General features: G+C 41.3%; 1 protein-coding gene across 1 annotated transcript in view; it reads left to right on the forward strand.

Annotated features, from left to right (window-relative positions):
* Positions 1-25,614, forward strand: part of LOC114644108 (dynein axonemal heavy chain 5-like) — a 424,175-nt gene that overhangs the window by 64,815 nt on the left and 333,746 nt on the right. The window contains 6 exon segments of the mRNA XM_051928807.1: positions 1,831-2,004; positions 7,704-7,793; positions 12,040-12,195; positions 15,231-15,370; positions 21,724-21,875; positions 24,050-24,257. Coding sequence (XP_051784767.1) covers positions 1,831-2,004; positions 7,704-7,793; positions 12,040-12,195; positions 15,231-15,370; positions 21,724-21,875; positions 24,050-24,257 — 920 coding nt within the window.

The following is a 25,614-nucleotide window of genomic DNA, read 5'->3' on the forward strand; positions in this document are numbered from 1 at the left end:
GCACATGCATGACGGGGATTAAGTGATAACAATCAGAACTGAAAAGATAATCCATCCATCCATCCATTTTCCAACCCGCTGAATCCAAACACAGGGTCACGGGGGTCTGCTGGAGCCAATCCCAGCCAACACAAGGCACAAGGCAGGAACCAATCCTGGGCAGGGTGCCAACCCACCGCAGGACACACACAAACACACCCACACACCAAGCACACACTAGGGCCAATTTAGAATCACCAATCCACCTAACCTGCATGTCTTGGGACTGTGGGATGAAACCGGATAATACAATACAAAATTAGAATAGTTGTAAATAGCTGAGTAACCTTGTTTTCATTTATACTTACTTATGGTTTTTCTTGTTAAAGACTCCCAGTGTCAAATGATAATCATCAGGAAGGGCTTGAACCCGGTACCCCAGACCCATACAGCTAGTACTGTTAGAGTACTGAACTAACACCAGTGCTTTTAGCTGAAAATCGACAGCCTTATTTAACCAAAATTGCCCTCCCCGGCTGATAAACAAAGGCAGTCTAAACTGGCACTCGAGGTCTCCAGTGTCTGCACAATTTTAATTCCAATCACACTCTTTCATAGAAGACTCTTTCAGGCATGTAATTGAACCAATTGTTTAATTAGGCCCCTTGTTCCCCTAATTGGCTCACGTCAGTGGGGACAGAAATACTTTCTGGGTTTGTATTTCTGCTTAATTTGAGACGTGCAGTGACAGGTGACCTTGTGCCTCAGCAGTTAGCTCTTCTGTCTTACAGTTTCCAGCATACTATGTGGCAGGGCAACTGGCTGGGTTCTGAGAAGCTGTGTTCTTCTGTTGTATTCATAACTACAGGGATATATTCACATTAGTGGATCATGGCATCCTAGATTAGAAAATTGGATACCAAAAGTGAATGCTTGGCAAAACACTTCAGAGCCCTAATGAATGCAGTACTCAGTTGTTTCTTTTTTCTGCCATTGATCACTAGGACATGAGACTTGCTAAATAAATATGACTTTTTAAAGTTATCTATCTATCTATCTATCTATCTATCTATCTATCTATCTATCTATCTATCTATCTATCTATCTATCTATCTATCTATCTATCTATCTATCTATCTATCTATCTATCTATCTATCTATCTATCTATCGTGCCTTTCATGTCTGTCTATCTATCTATAGCACCTCACTGGTTTGTATTCAGACCATAGTGTACGTGTTTCTATCTATCTTATATAGTGCCTTTCACATCTATCTATCTTTGTGAAATGAAACAGAAGAAGTGAGTGCTGGAGCCCCGTAGCACATCTTGTTTAATTGTGGTGTCATGAAAATGAAAGCAAAGCTCATGGTTTTCAAATGCTGGTCTGTAACTGAATGCTGACTTCCGGGTGGGACTCCCTGATTATATACCGGGGTGAGCAGAAGGGTCGTGACTTTGTCTCCTCTCTGTCTGTCTCTCTATTTCATGATTATCTTTCAGTTTGTCTCTGTCTGTGCTTTTTCAAATTGTTCGTCTGTCTGCCTATCCATTATGGTGCAGTTTGTTTTTATCTCTCTGTCCTTCTCTGTCTTTCCTATTTGTCATTTTGTCTCATAAGGTTTTTTACATGTTCTTGTCTGTCTCTTTTTTTGTATAATTTTTATTGGTTTTATAAAGTGCATTGCAGTGAGTAATTCCAAGTCAGTCAGACATAAAATGCAATACCTTTATTCAACTCCATTCTAGCCCTTCATCTACCTATTTTAATTTCCTATCTTATTTTATTGCTATCTTCACCTTTCTTTCTTATTTATCCGAGCGTCTGTTTTAATTTTTATTTTTCCTTCAGACGGAGAGAATGCTTGAGCTCCTTGCAAAGTTTGAAAGGATTGCCGGAGATCAGCTCGATCTAACTGAGAAATACCTCATGGTGCTGCAGCGCTACGGCCGGGATCTGGAGCTTGTTCGCAAATTGTACCAGAAGCAGAAGGACAACCCACCGACCCCCCGCAACATCCCTCCGGTCAGTGGCTTTGAATGCTTCCTCTAATGAATGCCGTCAGCTTATTTATTTCTTTCTTTCCTGACTGACTCTACCATGTGGTCAGACAACTCTCAGTCTCATTCAACTTCTTAAACTTTGTCTTCGGATTCCATGACCAGAAGATCAGAGTCACTCTTTGAAGTCTCAGTATCTTTTTGTGGTTTGTGTTGTGTATTACTTGTCTCATGATGCTTCGTGTTTTTCTGCCTTGTGTTACTTTGTACCATATTCTCATTTGGCTTGTAAAGCACCTTTCTGATTTCTTTGGGGGACCCTGTGTGAAACTGAGACCCCAAAGACCACTATAGGCTTTTCATTAAGGGCACAGGCTCTAGAAAACCCTATGGATGGAAGAGAAGAGCATTCATGTTCACATCTTAGAGAAGAAGTGACAGTCCGGGTTAGCTGCAGCTGCCATACTTCTTACTTCTGAGTGGCAGGCAGTGTGGTGTTGTGGTTAAAGGCTTTGGACTTCAAGCTCTGAGGCTGTGGGTTCAAATCCCACTTCTGACACCAATATCTATCTATTACATGTGGTCAGGGGAGGCATCTGTCATCATGAAAAGTAAAAAAAAAAAACTAATAATGATAACATAAAATAAATGTGTCCACTGGTCTGTGCTATAAATTTGTTTTCTGTATGATTCCAATAATTCTGATCATTTTTATAGTCAAAGTCACTGACTTTGAGCATTTTCTGTTCAAATACAGGAGAGAAACACGAGGTGTGACAGCGACGAGTCTCACCTCACCAAGTTGGCGCGTGCTTGTTGCTGTCTCTCTGTATGTCACCAATCTAATGTTTGCAGACACGTTTATTATACACCCTGACTTTCCACAGTCTGGCTAATATCTTTAATGAATGTGCGTGACATCTTTAGTGTTGCTGATTGCACATAAAACTGTAGTGAAAAGGCACAATCTGAGGCAGGCAGTATCGTGCCGCCCTGAAGGGGGCGCATGTGAGCCCAACATGTGCTCGTTGCTGCTGTTCTTCTACGCAGAGGCGCCAATAAGTTAGCGACATCAGAAAGTCAAGTGCACCGCAGCGGGCCGTTTATTTTTATTTTTTGTTCTGACTGACTACCAAAATGGAAGATTAAAATTTTTAAAAACTAAAGGAAAATAAGGAGGACTTTTACAAGAAAGTGATGGAGATTTTCTTGGAGAAGGATAGGTGCATGGCCTTCATTTACAAATAAAGGTAAAGACCCTAAATGGTTTTCAATTTTATAAAAAATGGGATCAGACTAAGAAAAAAACAATCCAATACAGTCGACCCTTGATATACAGTGCATTCGGAAAGTATTCACAGCGCATCACTTTTTCCACATTTTGTTATGTTACAGCCTTATTCCAAAATGGATTAAATTAATTTTTTTCCTCAGAATTCTACACACAACACCCCATAATGACAACGTGAAAAAAGTTTACTTGAGATTTTTGCAGGAACTGGGAGACTAGTCAGGATAAAGGGAAAGATGACTGCAGCAATGTACAGAGACATGCTGGATGAAAACCTGCTCCAGAGCACTCTTGACCTCAGACTGGGGCGACGGTTCATCTTTTATCAGGACAACGACCCTAAGCACACAGCCAAGATATCAAAGGAGTGGCTTCAGGACAACTCTGTGAATGTCCTTGAGTGGCCCAGCCAGAGCCCAGACTTGAATCCGATTGAACATCTCTGGAGAGATCTTAAAATGGCTGTGCATCCAACCTGATGGAGCTTGAGAGGTGCTGCAAAGAGGAATGGGCCAAACTGGCCAAGGATAGGTGTGCCAAGCTTGTGGCATCATATTCAACAAGACTTGAGGCTGGAATTACTGCCAAAGGTGCATCGATAAAGTATTGAGCAAAGGGTGTGAATACTTATGGACATGGGATTTCTCAGTTTATTTATTTTTAATAAATTTGCAAAAAACCTCAAGTAAACTTTTTTCACGTTGTCATTATGGGGTGTTGTGTGTAGAATTCTGAGGAAAAAAATGAATTTAATCCATTTTGGAATAAGGCTGTAACATAACAAAATGTGGAAAAAGTGATGCACTGTGAATACTTTCTGGATGCACTGTACATGTGTTTGTGGACGTAATTTCGGTCAGTGCAGTGATTTATATAATTATTTCGATAATTGCTAAGGAAGGAAGAGAATCTATCAAAGGTAAAGAAAGCGATCACAATCAAAACGAAGAAGGAAATTGTGCGGAAATATGAGAGTGGTGTTCATGTGACCGATCTCGCTAATATGTACACCATGTCGAAATCCACCATCTCGACAGTTTTACAAAAAAAAGATTTGTATAAGGAGGCTCCTTCCAAACAATAACCACCTTCCATTTCATTCTTCTCCTCCTCCCTTCCTGCAGCCCAAAGATGTCAAATTAAATGGTGAGTACAGTATGAAATTGTTGTTTCTGGTAGGCTAGGCACTTTTTATAACTTTTTGGTTAGTACATTAGAAAAATTATTGGTGTTTTGGTAAATTATGCACATTATACAACCCTTTTTAATTATGAAAAGGTTAATTAAGTGTTGCTGTGGGAGGTTCGGAATGCATTATGGGTATTTCCATTATTTCTTATGGGAAAAATAGTCTTGACTTACAACCAACTTGAGTTACAACCAGACCTCGCGAACGAATTGAGTTCGTAAGTCAAGGGTCCACTGTGTTTAAAAACTAAATTTTGACCTTAAATAAAATCTTCTTTTCTTTGTGTTGTTATCCTTTTGTTGAACAGTCTGTATTAAAATTGATTAAAGTATCAGAATTAAAAGCTTTTTTAAACAACTAAATATTTCAATCAAGGTCAAAATTGATATCATTTTTTTTGTACACCACTCTATACTTTCATTTGTATTGAATGAGTTTGAATTTTTGAATTGCAACGGCAAATTTAGAACACATGGAAGGTGAGGAGCAAATGTGCTCTCTCCGCTTTCTCTCCTTCGCCTCTATAAATGGAACATTCTTTCTTTTCCAAAGATGAACCTTACCTGTGTGTGTAAAGAGTGCTGATGAGATATAAGACATAACCAGCAGGCAAAGTGCAGGCTGGCTGCCAGTTGAATAGTGAATAAGCAACTCTTTGGGGTTCATGTATTTGTAAATCTAACTCTGAAGGACTCAGTGCCTCACCAGCCATGAACCTCACCGCACGTCACTGCACCAATATGTGACTCTGAGCAAGCCACTTGAGCTGCCTGTGTTCCAATTGGAAAACCAAAAGAAATGGAACCAATTCTATCATAAATGATGTAAGTCACTTTGGATGAAGGTTTCAGCCAGATACATAAGTGTAAATGTTGAACCCGGGGCCGTCAATCCGAGTTTGGTGTAAGGGGCAATAATGTTTTTTATTCCGCAAAACAATTGTAGTACTCTTTCCATCCATTCATCCCGCTATATCCTAACTGCTGGATCCAATCCCAACCAACACAGGGTGCAAGGCAGGAAACAAACCCCGGACAGGGCACCAGCCTACCACAGGGCACGCACACATACTACACCCACTTGGGACAATTTAGAATCGCCAGCGCACCTAACCTGCATGTCTTTGGGCGGAGGAAACCCACGCAGACAACATGCAAACTCCACACAGTGAGGACCCGGGATGCGAACCCAGGTCTCCTAACTGCGAGGCAGCAGCGCTACCCACTGCGCCACCGTGCCACCCTAGTGCTCTTTCCATTACATATAAATAAGTAAGTCAATGAATAATCTTCGATGAAAACAGGTGCTTATTTTGAAGGCTGAAAGACAAATAAATAAGCAACAGAAGTTATTTCATAAAACCAAGGCTAAAAGAAAACTTTGGCCCATAAACACAAATCAAGGTTGGAGTTCTGCTCATTCATTGGACACCCACGGTGAAGCTAAACCCTATGGCCACGGAAGCACACCTCCATCAGCACCCCTAATGCTCCTGTGCATCAGGCTTTATCCTGACTAGTCTCCCAGTCCCTGCCGCTGAGCCCCAATCCCCACAGCATGATGCTGCCACCACCATGCTTCACCGTAGGGATGGTATGGCCTGGTGATGAGCGGTGCCTGGTTTCCTCCAAACGCGACGCCTGGCATCACACCAAAGAGTTCAATCTTTGTCTCATCAGACCAGAGAATTTTCTTTCTCATGTCTGAGAGTTCTTCAGGTGCCTTTTGGCAAACTCCAGCGGGCTGCCATGTGCCTTTTACTAAGGAGTGGTTTCCGTCTGGCCACTCTACCATACAGGCCTGATTGGTGGACTGCTGCAGAGATGGTTGTCCTTCTGGAAGGTTCTTCTCTCTCCACAGCGGACCTCTGGAGCTCTGACAGAGTGACCATCGGATTCTTGGTCACCTCCCTGACTAAGGCCCTTCTCCCCCGATCGCTCAGTTTTAGATGGCCGGCCAGCTCTAGGAAGAGTCCTGGTGGTTTCGAACTTCTTCCACTTACGATGATGGAGGCCACTGTGCCTCATTGGGACCTTCAAAGCAGCAGAAATTTTTCTGTAACCTTCCCCAGATTTGTGCCTGGAGACAATCCTGTCTCGGAGGTCTACGGACAATTCCTTTGACTTCATGCTTGGTTTGTGCTCTGACATGAACTGTCAACTGTGGGACCTTCTATAGACAGGTGTGTGCCTTTCCAAATCATGTCCAGTCAACTGAATTTACCACAGGTGGACTCCAATGAAGCTGCAGAAACATCTCAAGGATGATCAGGGGAAACAGGAGGCACCTGAGCTCAATTTCGAACTTCATGGCAAAGGCTGTGAATACTTATGTACATGTGCTTTCTCAGTTTTTTTTTTTTTTAATAAATTTGCAAAAATCTCAAGTAAACTTTTTTCATGTTGTCATTATGGGGTGTTGTGTGTAGAATTCTGAGGAAAAAAATGAATTTAATCCATTTTGGAGTAAGGCTGTAACATAACAAAATGTGGAAAAAGTGATGCGCTCTGAATACTTTCCAGATGCACTGTATGTAACAATTCCCATGAAAATAACAATCTCTTTAAATTGTATATTCGGTTAACCAAACCCAAGGGTTGGCGAGCAAAGTGAGCAGGGGGCAGAGCCCCCTAGTTTTAATAATAAATAAGAAATAGCACTCGTTGGTACAGACAAACAAAGCAATGGTTAAGTTCGCAAGGCCTCCTCTAAATCAACGCGGTCAGTCTGGGATAGAGCTCCGTCCTGCAGGGGATCAGCATCCAAATGAGACACCACCTTCTGGATTTATTGTCTTTGGACTGGAAGGGGCGGAGTCGGCTACACTCATTGGGTATCTTCTCAGAACTGTGGGTAAAAAAAAAAGAGATGACACCATTTGCAACCGCTCCCCTTCATGTACTGGGGTGGTATTGCTTCACTCGGATGAGCCTGGAAGGTGACCCTCTAACGCACATGTGTGACGCTGTTCATGTCATTGTCCTGCTGCCTAGCATTTCTAAAATGCCAATACCAAGTAAAGCCTTTGTCGGACTTATGAATGAGCAAAGCTTTCCATAACCTTAAGCCAATTTCCTTAGCAAGGTGGTCTTTTATTAATCCCGACTTTTGGGTACAAAATGACTTACACACATTTCTGAGCAAGTTTTATACATGAGGACCTTAGTAGTCAATGCTGCACAGTTTATGTTTTCTCAGACATCACAACGCTCTGTTCAATGATGTATTTATGTGTTTCTTCCAGGTTGCTGGAAAGATAATGTGGGCCAGACAGCTGTTTAGAAAGATTGATGGTCCGATGAAGATTTTAAAACACAAACCTGACATTTTGAAGGTAATAATTCTTTAAACATTGTTTTCTTTTTTTCTAGCATCTTCTTTTTAAGGAACATTAGCAAAAATGTTTAAAGTTTATTGTCACTTATACATAGTACAATTAAATCCTAAGTTGGACATCTAGTGAGAATACTGACATCAACAAAATGGCACAAAAACAGAAAAGCTTATGTAGATTTCAACATAAATATATTTTATATATATATTTATACACACACACACACGCACGGATATTACATTATATTAGATAAAGTTTATTAATCCAATAGGGAAATTCAAATATACATAAGTGAGCATAAGGGGGTGCTGATGATTCTCATACATCTCTGCTCCCCAGCTCTGGAGCTTAGAAATATTGAATCATTTTCACTTTTCAAATCTAAACTCAAAACTCATTTGTTTAAGACTGCTTTTTCTCTTTGATTACAATTGCTCTGTCTGATTTTAATTTTTGTATTTTAGTTTTGTTTATAATCTGTGTTTTATGTATTGTTCGGTGTCCTTGAGTGTTTAGAAAGGAGCCTACAAATAAATAAAATTTATTATTATTATTACATCTGACACAACTCTGTCAAACACAGTTTAGGGCCAAAAGAAAAGATAATTTATTTCTCAGGGACACATTCACTGGATTTTTAACAAGCCCACAATGTATTTATCATTAATAAAACTACTTCTCACTGCATTGTATGCCGGAAACCACTACAGAAGATCCCCAAAGTAGGAAGGTCCATTCTCTACAGTGCCCCCTCTGTAATGCCCAAGGACCCTGATAAGGTCACCCTTCCATACTACAATACCCAGGCAGCCCTGTGGGTATCCATACTGGGTTCTAGATAGGAAAGTACTGTCTCCTTCTGTGCTGGGGGATAAATTGTTCAAAAGATCCACTCGTCCTTTGTCCATCCAATATATGATCATCCCCACTGGGACAGAAACTGAGAACTGTCCAGGCTGGGTTGTGTCTCTACTCTTGTGCTCCATCCATTAAAAACCTTCTAGCTGGGCAGGTTATTTTTCCTGATCCTATATGTGTGTGTGTGTGTGTGTGTGTGTGTGTGTGTGTGTATATATATATATATATGTATATGTATATATGTATATGTATATGTATATGTATATATATATATATATATATGTATATGTATATATATATATGTATATATATATATATATGTATATATGTATATATATGTATAATATATGTATAATATATATATATGTATAATATATGTATAATATATATATATATATATGTGTGTGTGTGTATATATATTGTAAGAATGAACACTGTATAGCACCCAACCTGACACAGATTGAGCACGGGAGGCATGTGTAAAATAAAACAAATACTTTTATTTTCTTCGCCTGTGGGCTATGCCTTCCTCATACCCACAGACACAACATAGTCACAAAGTACAATCACTAATGTAACACAAAAGCACAAACACTCTCCTCTGACACCACCACTTCTCCCAGGCAACTTCATCCTCCTTCCACCCGACTCTGGCCCCTGAGTGGTGTTTGTTGGCTCCCTTTTATTGGGTACCCAGAAGTGCTCCAGGTGGTTGATTGCCGACATCTGGCAGCACTTCCGGGTAAAGCGAAACCAGTGCCCAAAAGTGGCCAGCTGCTCCTGTTACAGCACCCCCTGGCGGCGCCTGCGGAACCTCACAGAGCTGCACGGAACTCCAACCCCCATGAAGCCCTGGCCCTGGGGGAGTCTGAGGCACCGCTGCAACCCAGGGAGGCTGCCACCCTTGTCCCCCTGGCATATTTGGTGAAGGGGCGTCCCGGCCAGGCATGGGCCCCGGCCATCCGTCACTATATATATATATATATATATATATATATATATAGATATATAGATATATATATATAGATATATATAGTGATATAGATAGATATATATAGATAGATATATAATATATATATATATATATATATATATATATATATATATATATAGATATAGATATAGATATAGATATATATATATATATATATATATATATATATATATATATATATATATAGATATATTGATATATATATATAGATATATATATATATATATATATATATAGATATATTGATATATAGATATAGATATATATATATATATATATATAGATATAGATATAGATATATATATATATATATATATATAGATATAGATATAGATATAGATATATAGATATATTTTGTGGAAGTTGGCCCGGACACAGACAAGCAGACACATTCATGTCACCCAACACACGTTTATTTTCCATTTTTACAGTGCTCACAAACGCGGGAGTGCTGGTTGTGCACCTCGGAAGCACACCGGGTGTCCCCTTTTTTCTTTCCCCCAGCACTTCTGGGTGTGGCAGAAGCGCTGGGGTCCAGGGTCCACAAGGCATTGGGGCGCCCCCTGGTGGTGATCACGGGCCCCTACAGGGTAGAGTTTCCAAGCTCTGTATCCGTGGCCCCCAAAGCAACCAGAGCAGTCGCCCCTCATGGTCTGGAGGAGGCACAAGCCCTCATCTGGTCTTCCTGGACATCCCGGCTGGGTACTACCCCCATCCGGGCACCACAATATATATATAATATATATATTTATCCATCCATCCATCCATCCATTTTCCAACCCGCTGAATCCGAATACAGGGTCACGGGGGTCTGCTGGAGCCAATCCCAGCCAACACAGGGCACAAGGCAGGGACCAATCCCGGGCAGGGTGCCAACCCACCGCAGGACACACACAAACACACCCACACACCAAGCACACACTAGGGCCAATTTAGAATCGCCAATCCACCTAACCTGCATGTCTTTGGACTGTGGGAGGAAACCCACGCAGACACGGGGAGAACATGCAAACTCCACGCAGGGTGGACCCGGGAAGCGAACACGGGGCTCCTAACCGCGAGGCAGCAGCGCTACCACTGCGCCACCGTGCCGCCCCCATATATATTTATATTTATATATATATATATATATATATATTTATATTTATATTTATATTTATATATTTATATTTCTGCGGTGGGTTGGCACCCTGCCCAGGATTGTTTCCTGCCTTGTGCCCTGTGTTGGCTGGGATTGGCTCCAGCAGACCCCCGTGACCCTGTGTTCGGATTCAGCGGGTTGGAAAATGGATGGATGGATGGATATTTATATTTATATTATATACTTTCATTTCACGAGTCTTTGTGCCGAGAGATTGAACCAATGCCCAGGGCTGGAAATAAAAGACAAAGAGTAGATGACAAAGTAGAACATCATAAAGAATTCAAAAACATTGGTGCAGTACACATGCAGAGCAGGTTCAATATAATGGAAGTACAAAAATTTGAAAGTCTCAAAAAAAATGACCTTATAGATCGCAATAGCGCTGACAAACAGAAATTATTTCTTTCTGAAATATAGGAACAGCTAAAAGAGATTGTATATATTGTTTTAAACTTTAAGTCGGAGACTTGTAGATCATCTAATTTGTGTTGCCATCAGGGAAAAGTAGTGTTTCTTCCCAATGAAGAGGAGTTTCTGCGAGAATGAAAGTTTGTTTGGTGAAAGTGAAATCCACATACGCGAGCTGCAGAGACGTGAAGTGGCTGGCATGTAGGGTAGGCCGTTGGGTTGGCGAATGAAGCCCCCTAATATACTGTATATATATGTGTGTATTTGTGTCTATATAATATACAGTACATACGTGTGTGGTTAATAAACAATGAGACTGCGCTTACATGTTGCTGTCACACATTGTTTAAAGTTTGCTTATTTTTCTTGAGCATCTGAAAAATGTTTTTCTTTGTTTTTGTTTATGGCAATGCCTTTTGGGTTTGGTGAAGTGGATGCCACCTTTCAGAACTTGATAGATAGATAAGTAAGGCACTACACAACAAACAGATAGTTAGAGTGGATTGAGAAGCTGTTCAGACCCCTTCACTTTCTATTCACTTTATTGTGTTGTAGATTTCATTTTAAGTGGTTACATTTGACATTTTTGCTCATCAATCTACACTCAGAAACCCATAATGACAAAATGTAATCCTGTTTTCAGAAATGTTTGCAAAATTGTTCCAAATCAGAATCTGAAATCTTTATCCATTTTGATTTCACCATGTCTTTAATTATCTGTGGCAGGCAAAATAACAAGCAGCAGAGAGCTAAAATGTATTCAATGAGTTCTTCTTCTGTGACACAAATGGAATTCAGATAACTTTTATACGAACAGCTTTATTTCTATTTTTTTTTGTAAGGTTGCAGAAATGAAGAAGATCATTCGAAACTACAATAAAGTGGCTGCCGTCTTGCTGGAGTTTGAGCTCCTCTATCACCGTGGCTGGTGCCAGGCTGTGGAGCTCGGGCGCCAGGGCCTTAATGTCTCTCTACTTGTCAGGCATCATGAGACTCGGGTAAGCGACTTTTGTCAATGCCCTTAATGACTTGGATTTCATTACCTTTTATTTTTTTGTTGTTGTTAGCTCACACTTTAACTGAACAGGATCAAACAATGACAGGGGCCTCTTTGAATCCACTGGTAGATGACATGAGCAGTAGGATGGGAAAGAATGTGTGCTTTGGAGTTAATTTTGACTTATAACATTTGCAATATCATTGGATTTGTTAAGCCCATTGAAATAATACCTTTTCATTTAAGAGCCAATCAGTCACCTGCATTGTCAGCATTGTCACCTTTCTCAAATAATCTGCCACTTTTTTTGCGCTCCCTGGATATCATGCAGGTGGAGACGTCAAGAATGTAAAGTGATGAGGTCAACATTTGAATTTTTTAAGGTTTGAATAGATTTATATGTTTGAGTCTGTGGACGTGATAACTCAAAAGTGAGGATCTCAAACCGAAAGAATCATGAAACACTTGAATGCTTGAAGCTGATTGATTTGGAACAAATTCACTCCAGAATTATGTTTTTGTACTGAGATGACTACATGAAGAACAAGTGCTGTGGAGTCAGGGAGTCTTCAGACCCCCTTCACTTTCTTAATTTTGTTAAGTTTTAGCTGTGCAACACTCAATTTCCCCAGAAAAACAATTTCAGGGATTTAGGAAAATAACAAAATTTGAAAACAATGAAGGAGACAAGAGGCTGAGTGGAGGCAGAACCTCTACGTTTTTCCCAGTTGATTCTGGGGGGTCTGTCAGTGGTGTGTTCTGCTCCTACTCTGCTCAGTGCCTGCATGGACTGGGTGTGTTGGGAAGGGTCGTGGGGTCTGGCAGCTATGGGGCATCATTGGCGAAGGGAGATTCACTGTTCTTGACTTTGCTGACGATGCAGTGATCTTCGCTGAGTCAATGGAAGCTATGATTGGGTCTCAGAGCAAGGGGGTCCGAGTGTCTGGGCTTGTGAGGGTCCTGATAAAAACCAAGAGACAGGCCTTTAATGACCTCTTGGGCACGGCCATCAGCAGTGTGTCTGTCTGCGGAGAGAGTGTCGACCTTGTTGAGAGGTTTACTGACCTCGGCAGTGACATTCATGTCTCTGGTGACTCTTCCTATGAATGTCATGTTCTCAGTCAAATTTCCCGAATGTTCCTAATGATCTAATGTGAAATAAGACCAGGTGACACAATTACCTGCGCAGTTCCCTGTTGGGTGTGGACATTACATTCTAAACAATGGTCATGATATCATACGCAGAAGTAGGAGTATAGTAGAAAAAGCAGTACAAAAGTGCTTTAAATATACAGTCATATGAAAAAGTGAGGGAACCCCTCTTAATTCTTTAGATTTTTGTTTCTCATTGGCTGAGCTTTCAAAGTAGCAACTTCCTTTTAATATCTGACATGCCTTATGGACACAGTAGGATTTCAGCAGTGACATTAAGTTTATTGGATTAACAGAAAATATGCAATATGCATCATAACAAAATTAGACAGGTGTATAAATGTGGGCACCCCAACAGAGATATGACATCAATACTTAGTTGAGCCTCCTTTTGGCCTCTAGACGCTGTCCTCCTATAGCCTATGATGAGTGTCCTGATTCATAATGGAGGTATTGTTGACCATTCTTCATACCAAATCTCTCCAGTTCAGTTTAATTTGATGGACAGCCTGCTTCAAACCATCCCATAGATTTTCGATGATATTCAAGTCAGGGGACTGTGACGGCCATTCCAGAACATTGTACTTCTCCCTCTGCATGAATGCCTTTGTAGATTTCGAACTGTGTTTTGGGTCATTGACTTGTTGGAATAATCAACTACTGCGTAACTTCAACTTTGTGACTGATGCTTGAACATTATCATGAAGAATTTGTTGATATTGGGTTGAATTCATCCGACCCTCAACATTAACATGGGCCCCAGTCCCTGAACTGGCCACACAGCCCCACAGCATGATGGAACCTCCACCAAATGTGACAGTAGGTAGCAGGTGTTTTTCTTGGAATGTGGTGTTCTTCTTCCGCCATGCAAAGTGCTTTTTGTTCTGACCAAATAACTCCATTGTTGTCTCACCAGTCCAAAGCACTTTGTTCCAAAATGAATCTGGCTTGTCTAAATGAGAATTGGCATACAACAAGTGACTCTGTTTGTGGTGGGAGTGCAGAAACGGCTTCTTTCTCATCACCCTGCCATACAGAAGTTCTTTGTTCAAATTGAATTGTAGAACGATGTACAGATACACCATCTGCAGCAAGATGTTCTTGCAGGCCTTTGGAGGTGATCTGTGGGTTGTCTGTCACCATTCTCACAATCCTGCTCATATGACGCTCCTGTATTTTTCTTGGCCTGCCAGACCTGCTGGGTTTGACAGCAACTGTGCCTGTGGCCTTCTGTTTCCTGATTCCATTCCTTACAGAAACTGACAGTTTAAACCTCTGAGATGGCTTTTTGTAGCCTTCCCCTAAACCAGGAGACTCAACAATCTTTGTTTTCAGATCTTTGGAGAGTTGCTTTGATGATCCCATGCTGTCCCTCTTCAGAGGAGAGTCAAAGGGAAGGAAGCACAACTTGTAATTGACCACCTTAAATCCCTTTATATCTCATGATTGGACACACCTGTCTATGAAGTTCAAGGCTTAACGAGCTCATCACACCAAGTAATCAGCATTGAGCAGTGACAGGCATTCAAATCAGCACAATGACAAGGGGACCCACATTTGTGCACAGTCAGTTTTTCACATTTGATTTAATTTCATACAACTAAATACTGCGTCACTAAAAATCTTTGTTCAGAAAACACCGCAGTACTCAGATGTTCCTAGGAAATGAAAGACAGACCACTGTTATCTTTGTTGTTGAAAGGAGAGTCAATTATTATGCAGGCTGAGAGGGGTTCCCACACTTTTTCATATGACTATATATATAAGTATTTCCATTGTTTTGCCTCTTTACCATACGTTCTAATTTTGGCTTCCTTTTTGCTTCCTAGCTTAATGGATAAAGAATTTGCAAGTGCTCTAACTGTCTCTTTTTTTACTTTTTAGGAACTCTTTGTTAATTTTGACCCAATTATTCTTCGTGTGCTCTATGAAGCCAAGTACTTGTACAAAATGGGCCTTGAGGTGCCCGAGTTGGTGGTCAGCATGTGCTCACATGAAGAGAAAATCAAAGACCTGCACATCAAGTAAGTTACCCACTGACATCCAGAATTACTTTGCTTGTGTGTCTTCCTTGTACCCCCTGTTGTTGGCTCTATCTGGTCGGAGGAAAACTGGGGTAATCTCAGTGGGAACTGAAAGTTCCTGTCAAGGTCCATTGTCCTGTTCCAGTTGTCACTAGGACTGGTGCTTTCTGAGGGATGTTCTGTCCTTCACCCCCTGATTTAATGAAGGAAATCAACTAATGTTTTTTGTCCTGGATCAGCTCCATTTGCTTCCAAGATCTTCACTAATCTCCGCAACATCTGCCATATTTAGTGACGTTATGCCAGCACATCCTTAACACAAAGTTAAACTGTATTGTGAGATACTATGCAGTCTACTTCCCACAATCCTCTTTCTCCTGCATTCCAAAGATGTATTTGCTATGTTAATTGTAGCTGGTTTAGAATGTGTGAGTAGACTTGGGCGCTGACTTACACCCCATCCAGGGTTGGTTCTTCTTGCCTTGAGCCTGATGCTCCTGGGTTTATGCTCAGCTAGTCCTGTCATCTTGAACTGGAATTAGCTAGTTGGAGAACGCTTGTTATTTTATATTATGTTCATACAGCTGAGAATCATTCATATACGAATAAAGATGAATATTATTATAGTCATTGTCATTGTCATAATTTATATAACTATTACAGGACATGGATCTTTGAGGTGGCAACACTTCTCAGTGTTATGCCATTATATTATATTATATTATATTATATTATATTATATTATATTATATTATATTATATTATATTATATTATATTATATAAAATTCTTTTTGTGTTTGAAACGGAAATTACGTATGACCACGCGATATGGAAATTACGTATGACCACAGAACATATTATAATACAGGAACTAATCACTTCGTTTGTGGACGCCATTTTTATATCGTCTTTACGAATTGTTATTATTTGTCTGAGAGTTACTTTACTGATATTGAAAAGAAGTAAACACAAACACGCCGATCTATCTCATAGAAGTGTGCCCCGCGTCGCCCTCTCCTAGCCCGATAGTAGAAGAGATGAGGAAAACAGCTTTGCGTCTTTCTACTTTTTAACTGTGCCGAGCTGTAAACAATGTGAAGACGAGACCGCCTTCAGCGGCGAGGGGTCAGGAGAACAAAGTGGACGCTGGGAGGCGCGGAATGTCGGGCTGCTCCGCCAGGTCGAGAGCTTCGCAGTTTCGGGCAGCGCCCCCTCTTCTCGCACGGTTTGTGACACTTCAAGTGCCCCGTCGGCTCCTGGGAGAGTGGAAATCTTTGCGAATGAGTGTAATCGGTGCCATCGAAGCAGGACTCTGTTTGTAAATTGCCCTGCACGACTATTAACTGTCCATTAAGGTGAGTTCGGGTCACTAAAACACCGCAACATTCAAGGTTGCTTTTCTGATGAATTATTTTAAGAAGTAAATCACAGGCACGTAGTGCAATGTTGTCAGGCAGAAATTTGGACGATCACATAGAAAATGTAATTTCTATACCACAGCGGTCGTGTAGCGCCTTTCACAAGGAATCTACTACCGAAAATGATCCAAATACATTTTAGCTGCTGTTAGTACTACTTACCTGTTGTTTTATAGCGCCTTAAAAATGTAGTTTACCCGAAACCACTCAGTAGTGCTCAATGTATCTTTACTTCTTAAATGTTAATGTTTTACTGTTTAATAACTTATAGACTACATTTCATTTTTTTCCCTTGCACTCAGTGAGCGAAGCCACTGGGTAATCAGCTAGTTATATTATATTATATTATATTATGGGCGGCACGGTGGCGCAGTGGGTAGCGCTGCTGCCTCACAGTTGGGAGATCTGGGGACCTGGGTTCGCCTCCTGGGTCCTCCCTGCATGGAGTTTGCATGTTCTCCCTGTGTCTGCGTGGGTTTCCTCCCACATTCCAAAGACATGCAGGTTAGGTGGATTGGCGATTCTAAATTGGCCTTAGTGTGTGCTTGGTGTATATCCTAACACAGGGTCAAGGGGGTCTGCCGGAGCCAATCCCAGCCAACACAGGGCGCAAGGCAGGAAACAAACCCCGGGCAGGGCGCCAGCCCACCACAGGGCACACACCCACACCAAGCACAATTTAGGATCGCCAATGCACCTAACCTGCATGTCTTTGGACTGTGGGGGGAAACCCACGCAGACACAGGGAGAACATGCAAACTCCACGCAGGGAGGACCTGGGAAGCGAACCCAGGTGTCCTTACTGCAAGGCAGCAATCGCTACCCACTGCACCACTGTGCCGCCGTTCTCATTATTGTTTGGCTGCTAATTAAGGAAAAAAAATCAATTAAGGGGTCTGAGTCTTCAAGAGCAAGTCAATTAAAATTAGTTCAAAAGAATATAATTAGAAGCAAAAACGGCTCACTCATTAAGAAAAGGGTTAGAATGAAAACTTGCATCCACTGGGACCCTCCAGGACTGGAGTTAGGGACCCTTGATCTGCATGCAAAATCTTTGCTATCCAACAGATGGCGCATCACAAACATTAGCACTGCTTTAACGATTCCTGTGCCAAATGGTATGTACAGCAATAGAGACAGGTGCATTTGTGCCTCCCTTCATGGTCACAATTTGTCCATCTTCTAAAGCAACCCCAGGTCTCCTTACTGCGAGGCAGCAGCGCTACCACTGTGCCACCGTGCCGCCCTATTCTCTAACATTTCAGTAATTATTAACCGCTCTGATGCTGATCTTTCTGTTCATAAATAGGTCATTATGATAGCAACTGAGGAGAAGAATTCATCATTAATTGCAGAATTACGGTATTTGAGGGTTCCTCTCCAGGGCCTCTTTCTCTTGCACGATTTGGCTCAAAAACCAATCAGCACATCGTCATCTCACAACAGACTGAAGTCTCGAGTTTGGTATTTTTCCGTCCAGCCATTTTAGCTCTAGACCGTTGTGGAAGATTCAGCCTCGACACAGACAGACACAGGACACCCAAATTCAAAACAACAACAACAACATTTATTTATATAACACATTTTCATACAAAAAGTAGCTCAAAGTGCTTTACATAATGAAGAAAAAAATAAAAGACAAAATAAGAAATTAAAATAAGACAACATTAGTTAACATAGAAAAGGAGTAAGGTCCGATGGCCAGGGGGGACAGAAAAAACAAAAAAAAAAACTCAAGAAAGCTGGAGAAAAAAATAAAATCTGCAGGGGTTCCAGGCCACGAGACCACCCAGTCCCCTCTGGGCATTCTACCTAACATAAATGAAATAGTCCTCTTTGTAGTTCGGGTTCTCACGGAGTCACTTGATGCCGATGGTCATACAGACTTCTGGCTTTTAATCCATCCATCATTGTTGAAACATCACGGTGCTTTGAGTAGATGGTGGTGGCACAAGCCACCACCAAAAGGACACCGGAAAAGGAAACAGAAGAGAGAGTAGGGGTTAGTACAGATTTTAGAGCCACCATGAATAGTTATTATAATGAATTGGATATACAGAGTATCAAGATTTAAATTACAGTGAAGTTATGAGAAGGCCATGTTACAGTAATGTGTTTTCAGCAGTTTGTTAAAGTGCTCCACTGTATTAGCCTGGCGAATTCCTACTGGCAGGCTATTGCAGATTTTAGGTGCATAACAGCAGAAGGCCGCCTCACCACTTCTTTTAAGTTTTGCTCTTGGAATTCTAAGGAGACACTCAGTTGAGGATCTGAGGTTACGATTTGGAATATAAGATGTCAGACATTCTGATATATAAGATGGGGCGAGATTATTTAAGGCTTTATAAACCATAAGCAGAATTTTAAAGTCAATGCTGAATGACACAGGTAACCAGTGTAGTGACATCAAAACTGGAGAGATGTGCTCGGATTTTCTTTTCCTAGTTAGGATTCTAGCATCTGCATTCTGCACTCGTTGTCACTGATTTATGTCTTTTTTGGGTAGTCCTGAGAGGAGTGCGTTACAGTAATCTAGTCGACTGAAAACAAACGCGTGAACTAATTTCTCCGCATCTTTCAATGATATAAGAGGTCTAACTTTTGCTCTGTTTCTTAAGTGAAAAAATGCTGTCCTAGTAATCTGATTAATATGCGATTTAAAATTTAGATTACAGTCAACAGTTACCCCTAAGCTTTTTACCTCCGTTTTGACTTTTAATCCTAATGCATCCAGTTTATTTCTAATAGCCTCATTGTATCCATTATTGCCAATCACTAAGATTTTGGTTTTCTCTTTATTTAATTTGAGAAAGTTACTATTCATCCATTCTGAGATACAAGTTAGACATTGTGTTAGCGAATCAAGAGATTTGGGGTCATCAACTATTGATAAATACAGCTGTGTGTCATCAGCATAGCTGTGGTAGCTCACGTTGTGCCCTGAGATAATCTGACCTAATGGAAGCATGTAGATTGAGAAGAGCAGCGGACCCAGGATAGAGCCTTGTGGAACACCATATAGGATATCAGGTGTCTTTCAGTTGTAATTACCACAACTAACAAAGAATTTTCTCCCTGCCAGGTAGGATTCAAACCAATTTAAGACGCTGCCAGAGAGGCCCACCCATTGACTAAGGCGATTCTTAATAATATTATGATCAATGGTGTCAAATGCGGCACTCAGATCTAAGAGGATGAGAACAGATAAACGGCCTCTGTCTGCATTTACCCGCAAATCATTTACTACTTTAACGAGTGCAGTTTCTGTGCTGTGATATGTTCTAAAACCTGTCTGAAATTTATCAAGAATAGCATGTTTATTGAGGTGCTCATTTAACTGCATAATAACTACTTTCTCTAGAATTTTACTTAAGAAAGGCAGGTTAGAGATGGGTCTATAATTTTCAAGAGCAGAGAGGTCGAGATTATTTTTCTTAAGTAGGGGCTTAACTACCGCAGTCTTAAGACAGTCTGGGAAGACCCCCGTATCTAACGACAAATTTACTATGTCAAGAACATTATCACTAAGCACGCCCGATACTTCTTTGAAAAAATTTGTTGGTATTGGGTCAAGGGCACAGGTGGAGGGTTTCATTTGAGAAATTATTTTATGTAAATCAGGTAAATCTATCCTAGTGAAAGAGTTTAATTTGTTTATAACTGAATACTGGGGTTTAGGAGGATCCTTAGTGTTGGGGAGATATACTATGTTATTTCGAATATCATTAATTTTTTGATTGAAAAATACAGTGATAGCCTCACAGGTTTTACTGGAAGTACTTAGGAGGCATTCCTTTGAGTTACTTGGGTTTAACAGACGATCAATCGTGGAGAATAAGACTCTGGGATTACTAGCATTGTTATTTATAATCTTAGAGAAATAGCAGCGCCTCTCAAGACGGACTGTGTTATAAACACACACGTTTATTGTTCTTCTGTCTTTTACAGCACCACACAATGCACAAACCCACAATGCTCAGTCCTTTTATTCCTTCTCTCTTTCTTCACGGCCACCTCCAATCCTCTCTCACAAGCTCTGTCCTCTGCCTCCCGAATGGAGTGAGGCGGCCCCTTTTATAATGCACCCAGATGTTTTCCAGGTGGCCCCTGATGCTCTTCCTGCAGCACTTCCTAGTGTGGCGGAAGGTGCTACAGTAAAAGGCCCCGGGATTGTCCAAGCGCTTCCTGGCGGTAAGACACGGTCCCCAAAAGGATTGAGCTTCCAAGTTCCAGTCCCGTGGCCCCGATGCAAACCGGGGATAGGGGGGGCTGCCCTTTCATGTCCTGGGGAAGGTATTGCCTCTCTCCCGGTCCTTCCATTCTCTAGGCATCCTTGTGGGGGCAAGGTCCCTGGTCGTCTGTCACACCGTCTTCAAGAAACTGTGACACGCAGATACTCACACATCATCGAGATATCGATGTTCTTGGTATCATGGGACCCTAAAACATCGAGATCCATCAAAAACTGGAGATCGAAATTTTTGATGAATCTAAAGCTTTCTCCATAATCCATCTCCCATAGATGATAAGTTATAGTCAGGGAAGGCTCAAAGCGACAAAAAGGTTACCAATGAAATCACCTAAATGGCCAAAGGTTGAGGACCAACTATACCTAGTCAGCTATTTTTTGAACCTGCTCAATCCAGTTTAGGACTGCGTAGGCCGCAGCCTTTCTGGCAGCATCAAGTAAAGGCCAAAAACCAATCCTGAATGGGATTCCAAGTGTAGAATCACAAGTACTCTTTTATTTTACAGAAGGAGTTGTTTCTCTAAAGGGGTTGATGTTATTGACATGCTGGCCTGGCTGAAGGTCATAACTCTTATTGTCACTTTGTTCAGTTTTTTTTTTTTTAGATTTCCCTTTGTGTGAGGTAACCCAGTGCACTTTATGAGACAAAATGGCCATGTAGTAACTTGCTCTCTCTCTTTTGCAGACTGCAGGAGATGCTCCACCACTACCAAAGCGTGCTGAATCAAATCCCGAGTATGATTCACCCCCTGATGCAGCCCTTTGTGGCCCAAGTGGAAGAAGCGCTTTCTCCAGGCCTCACCATGTTGTCATGGAGCTCACTAAACACGGACAAATGTAAGACAGCAAGCAGGCGGTAGGGCCAAGCAGCTTTTTTTCTTTCCTTCTTTCTATTATTAAAATAATTCAAAAGTTAGAAAAAAATATATACACAAAAGACCAAGTACATTAATAAGTTTAATAGAAGATGGAAAGAGTACTTTGAGAGGCTGATGAATGAAGAGAATGAGAGAGTGAGAAGGTTGGATGATGTGGAGATAGTGAACAACGGGTTAGCAAGGAGGAAATAAGGACGGCGATGAAAAGGATGAAGAATGGAAAAGCCGTTGGTCCAGATGACATACCTGTGGAAGCATGGAGGTGTTTAGGAGAGATGGCAGTGGAGCTTTTAGCCAAATTGTTTAATGGAATCTTGAAAAGTGAGAGGATGCCTGAGGAGTGGAGAAGAAGCGTACTGGTGCCGATTTGTAAGAATAAGGGGGAGCTGTAGTAACTACAGGGGAATAAAATAGATGAGCCACAGCATGAAGTTATGGGAAAGAGTAGTGGAAGCTCAGTTAAGAAGTGAGGTGGTGATTAGTGAGCAGCAGGATGGTTTCATGCCAGGAAAGAGCACCCAAGATGTGATGTTTGCTCTGAGGGTGTTGATGGAGAAGTAGAGAGAAGGCCAGAAGGAGCTGCATTGCGTCTTTGTGGACCTGGAGAAAGCATATGACAGGGTGAGGAGAGACGAGTTGTGGTATTGTATGAGGAAGTCAGAAGTGGCAGAGAAATATGGTCTGTGGTAGGAGTGACGGAGGTGGGATTACATCAGGGATCGGCTCTGAGCCCTTTCTTATTTGCAATGGTGATGGACAGGTTGACAGACGAGATTAGACAGGAGTCCCCGTGGACTGTGATGTTTGCTGATGACATTGTGATCTGTAGTGATAGTTGGGAGAAGGTTGAGGAGAACCTGGAGAGGTGGAGATATGAGAGGAGAGGAATGAAGGTCAGTAGGACCACCAAGACAGAATACATGTGTGTGAATGAGAGGGAGGTCAGTGGAATGGTGAGGATGCAGGGAGTAGAGTTGGTGAAGATGGATAAGTTTAATTACTTGAGATCAACAGTACAGAGTAATGGGGATTGTGGGAGAGAACTGAAAAAGAGAGTGCATGCAGGGTGGAATGGTGGAGAAGAGTGACAGGAGTGATTTGTGACAGATGGGTATCAGCAAGAGTGAAAGGGAAGGTCTACAGGACGGTAGTGAGATCAGCTATGTTATATGTGTTGGAGACGATGGCACAGGAGACAGAGCTGGAGGTGGCAGAGTTAAAGATGTTAAGATTTGCATTGGGTGTGACGAGGATGGACAGGATTAGAAATGAGGACGTTAGAGGGTCAGCTCAGGTTGGACAGTTTGGAGACAAAGTCAAAGAGGTGAGATTGAGTTGATTTGGACATGTGCAGAGGAGAGATGCTGAGTATTTTGGGAGAAGGATGCTAAGGATAGAGCTGAAGAGGAAGGCCTAAGAGAAAGTTTATGGATGTGGTGAGAGTGGACATGCAGGTGATGGGTGTGACAGAGCAAGATGAAGAGGACAGGAAGATATGGAACAAGATGATGCACTGTGGTAACCCCTAATGGGAGCAACCGAAAGAAAGAGAAAGAATAAATTCATGAAACTCAGCCCTCAGTTCTAAGACCCCTTGTTAAATTAAGTAAAGTGCCTCAGCTGCGGCTCGGCCAGCTTACTTTACACTTACTGTACATTAATGTTTCCAAACTAAAAACAAATTCTCAACATTTCCACATGAAGAAAATTTGATATTTTCCAATTTGAGATAATCTCGAACAGGGGTCTCAGACTCAGATACTTGGGGGCTACAGTGGCTGCAGGTCTTTGATTCTGTCCACTTTCTTAATTAGTAACCAGTTGCTGGGATTAATCCAACACTCTTCTTTTACCTTCATTTTAATTGACTTACTGTGAGCTCCAAGGAGTTTCACATCACGGCCAAAGGACCTCAGCAATTGGGAGATACAATTAATATAAGATTATCAAAGAGTAGAGAGAAAGAAAGAAAGAAGAGAGAGAAGAGAAAGAAAGAAAGAAAGAAAGAAAGAAAGAAAGAAAGAAAGAAAGAAAGAAAGAAAGAAAGAAAGAAAGAAAGAAAGAAAGAAAGAAAGAAAGAAAGAACCCATCTAAACATTTTTTCCCTAATAACAAAGTGATTTGTTTTGTCAGTCATCGAAAATGTGTACAGCTGTGTGCAGGAACTGGAGCAGATAGTAAAAGAAGCGAGTGACATCCTGGAGTGTCGAATTGAGAACGTCTTCCAAGCAATGTCCTCGACTGTCTTGCTGGATCTGCCTGAAGATGAGCCCATGGAAGTGCACGCTTTTTATGAAATGACAGAGAAGGTGGTGGCTTTGGCAGCGGAAACACTCGCTATGTAAGAAAAGCTCTCACTCATTTTCCTGTTGTTTCTTTTTTGTGGTGAGCATATGAATTGGCACTGGTCAAGATGGGCACACTTTATGAGTTTGCTTCTTAGATGAGGTGGAGTGCATATTATAATGATGATGATGATGATGAAGACAACATCAGTTTCTTTGATCCAAAAAAAAATAATCTAAATCTTTCACTCCAGCTTTACTATGATGTGTGTTCTGCAGGACACTTGTTGAAATTTAAGAGAATGACAAAATAATAAACATAATGAAAAGTGAACTACTAATTTGTCACTTACAAAGCATTCAGGCTCATCCATCCATCTACACATCCACCCATTCCTCAGTCTGTACATTATTTGAACCTACTTAGTTTATGTTCGGGTCACAAGGACTGTAGACATCAAATCTAATCCCAGTGGTGCTACAGCCCAATAAGAGACTTGGCTGCCTTAAGGATTCTGTCCCATTGTTCTCTGTCTCTTGTTTTTTCCTGCATCCTCTTACTTGGAGTTTCCTCAGATCAGCCGCCACTTTCTCCAGCCAAACCTATCTATCATATAGTGCTTTTCATGTCTATCTATCTACAGTGGTGTGAAAAACTATTTGCCCCCTTCCTGATTTCTTATTCTTTTGCATGTTTGTCACACAAAATGTTTCTGATCATCAGACACATTTAACCATTAGTCAAATATAACACAAGTAAACACAAAATGCAGTTTTTAAATGATGGTTTTTATTATTTAGGGAGAAAAAAAATCCAAACCTACATGGCCCTGTGTGAAAAAGTAATTGCCCCCTTGTTAAAAAATAACCTAACTGTGGTGTATCACACCTGAGTTCAATTTCCGTAGCCACCCCCAGGCCTGATTACTGCCACACCTGTTTCAATCAAGAAATCACTTAAATAGGAGCTGCCTGACACAGAGAAGTAGACCAAAAGCACCTCAAAAGCTAGACATCATGCCAAGATCCAAAGAAATTCAGGAACAAATGAGAACAGAAGTAATTGAGATCTATCAGTCTGGTAAAGGTTATAAAGCCATTTCTAAAGCTTTGGGACTCCAGCGAACCACAGTGAGAGCCATTATCCACAAATGGCAAAAACATGGAACAGTGGTGAACCTTCCCAGGAGTGGCCGGCCGACCAAAATTACCCCAAGAGCGCAGAGACGACTCATCCGAGAGGTCACAAAAGACCCCAGGACAACGTCTAAAGAACTGCAGGCCTCACTTGCCTCAATTATGGTCAGTGTTCACGACTCCACCATAAGAAAGAGACTGGGCAAAAACGGCCTGCATGGCAGATTTCCAAGACGCAAACCACTGTTAAGCAAAAAGAACATTAGGGCTTGTCTC

The sequence above is a fragment of the Erpetoichthys calabaricus genome, chromosome 6 (assembly GCF_900747795.2).
Source record: "Erpetoichthys calabaricus chromosome 6, fErpCal1.3, whole genome shotgun sequence".
In the NCBI taxonomy this organism is placed as follows: Eukaryota; Metazoa; Chordata; class Cladistia; order Polypteriformes; family Polypteridae; genus Erpetoichthys; species Erpetoichthys calabaricus.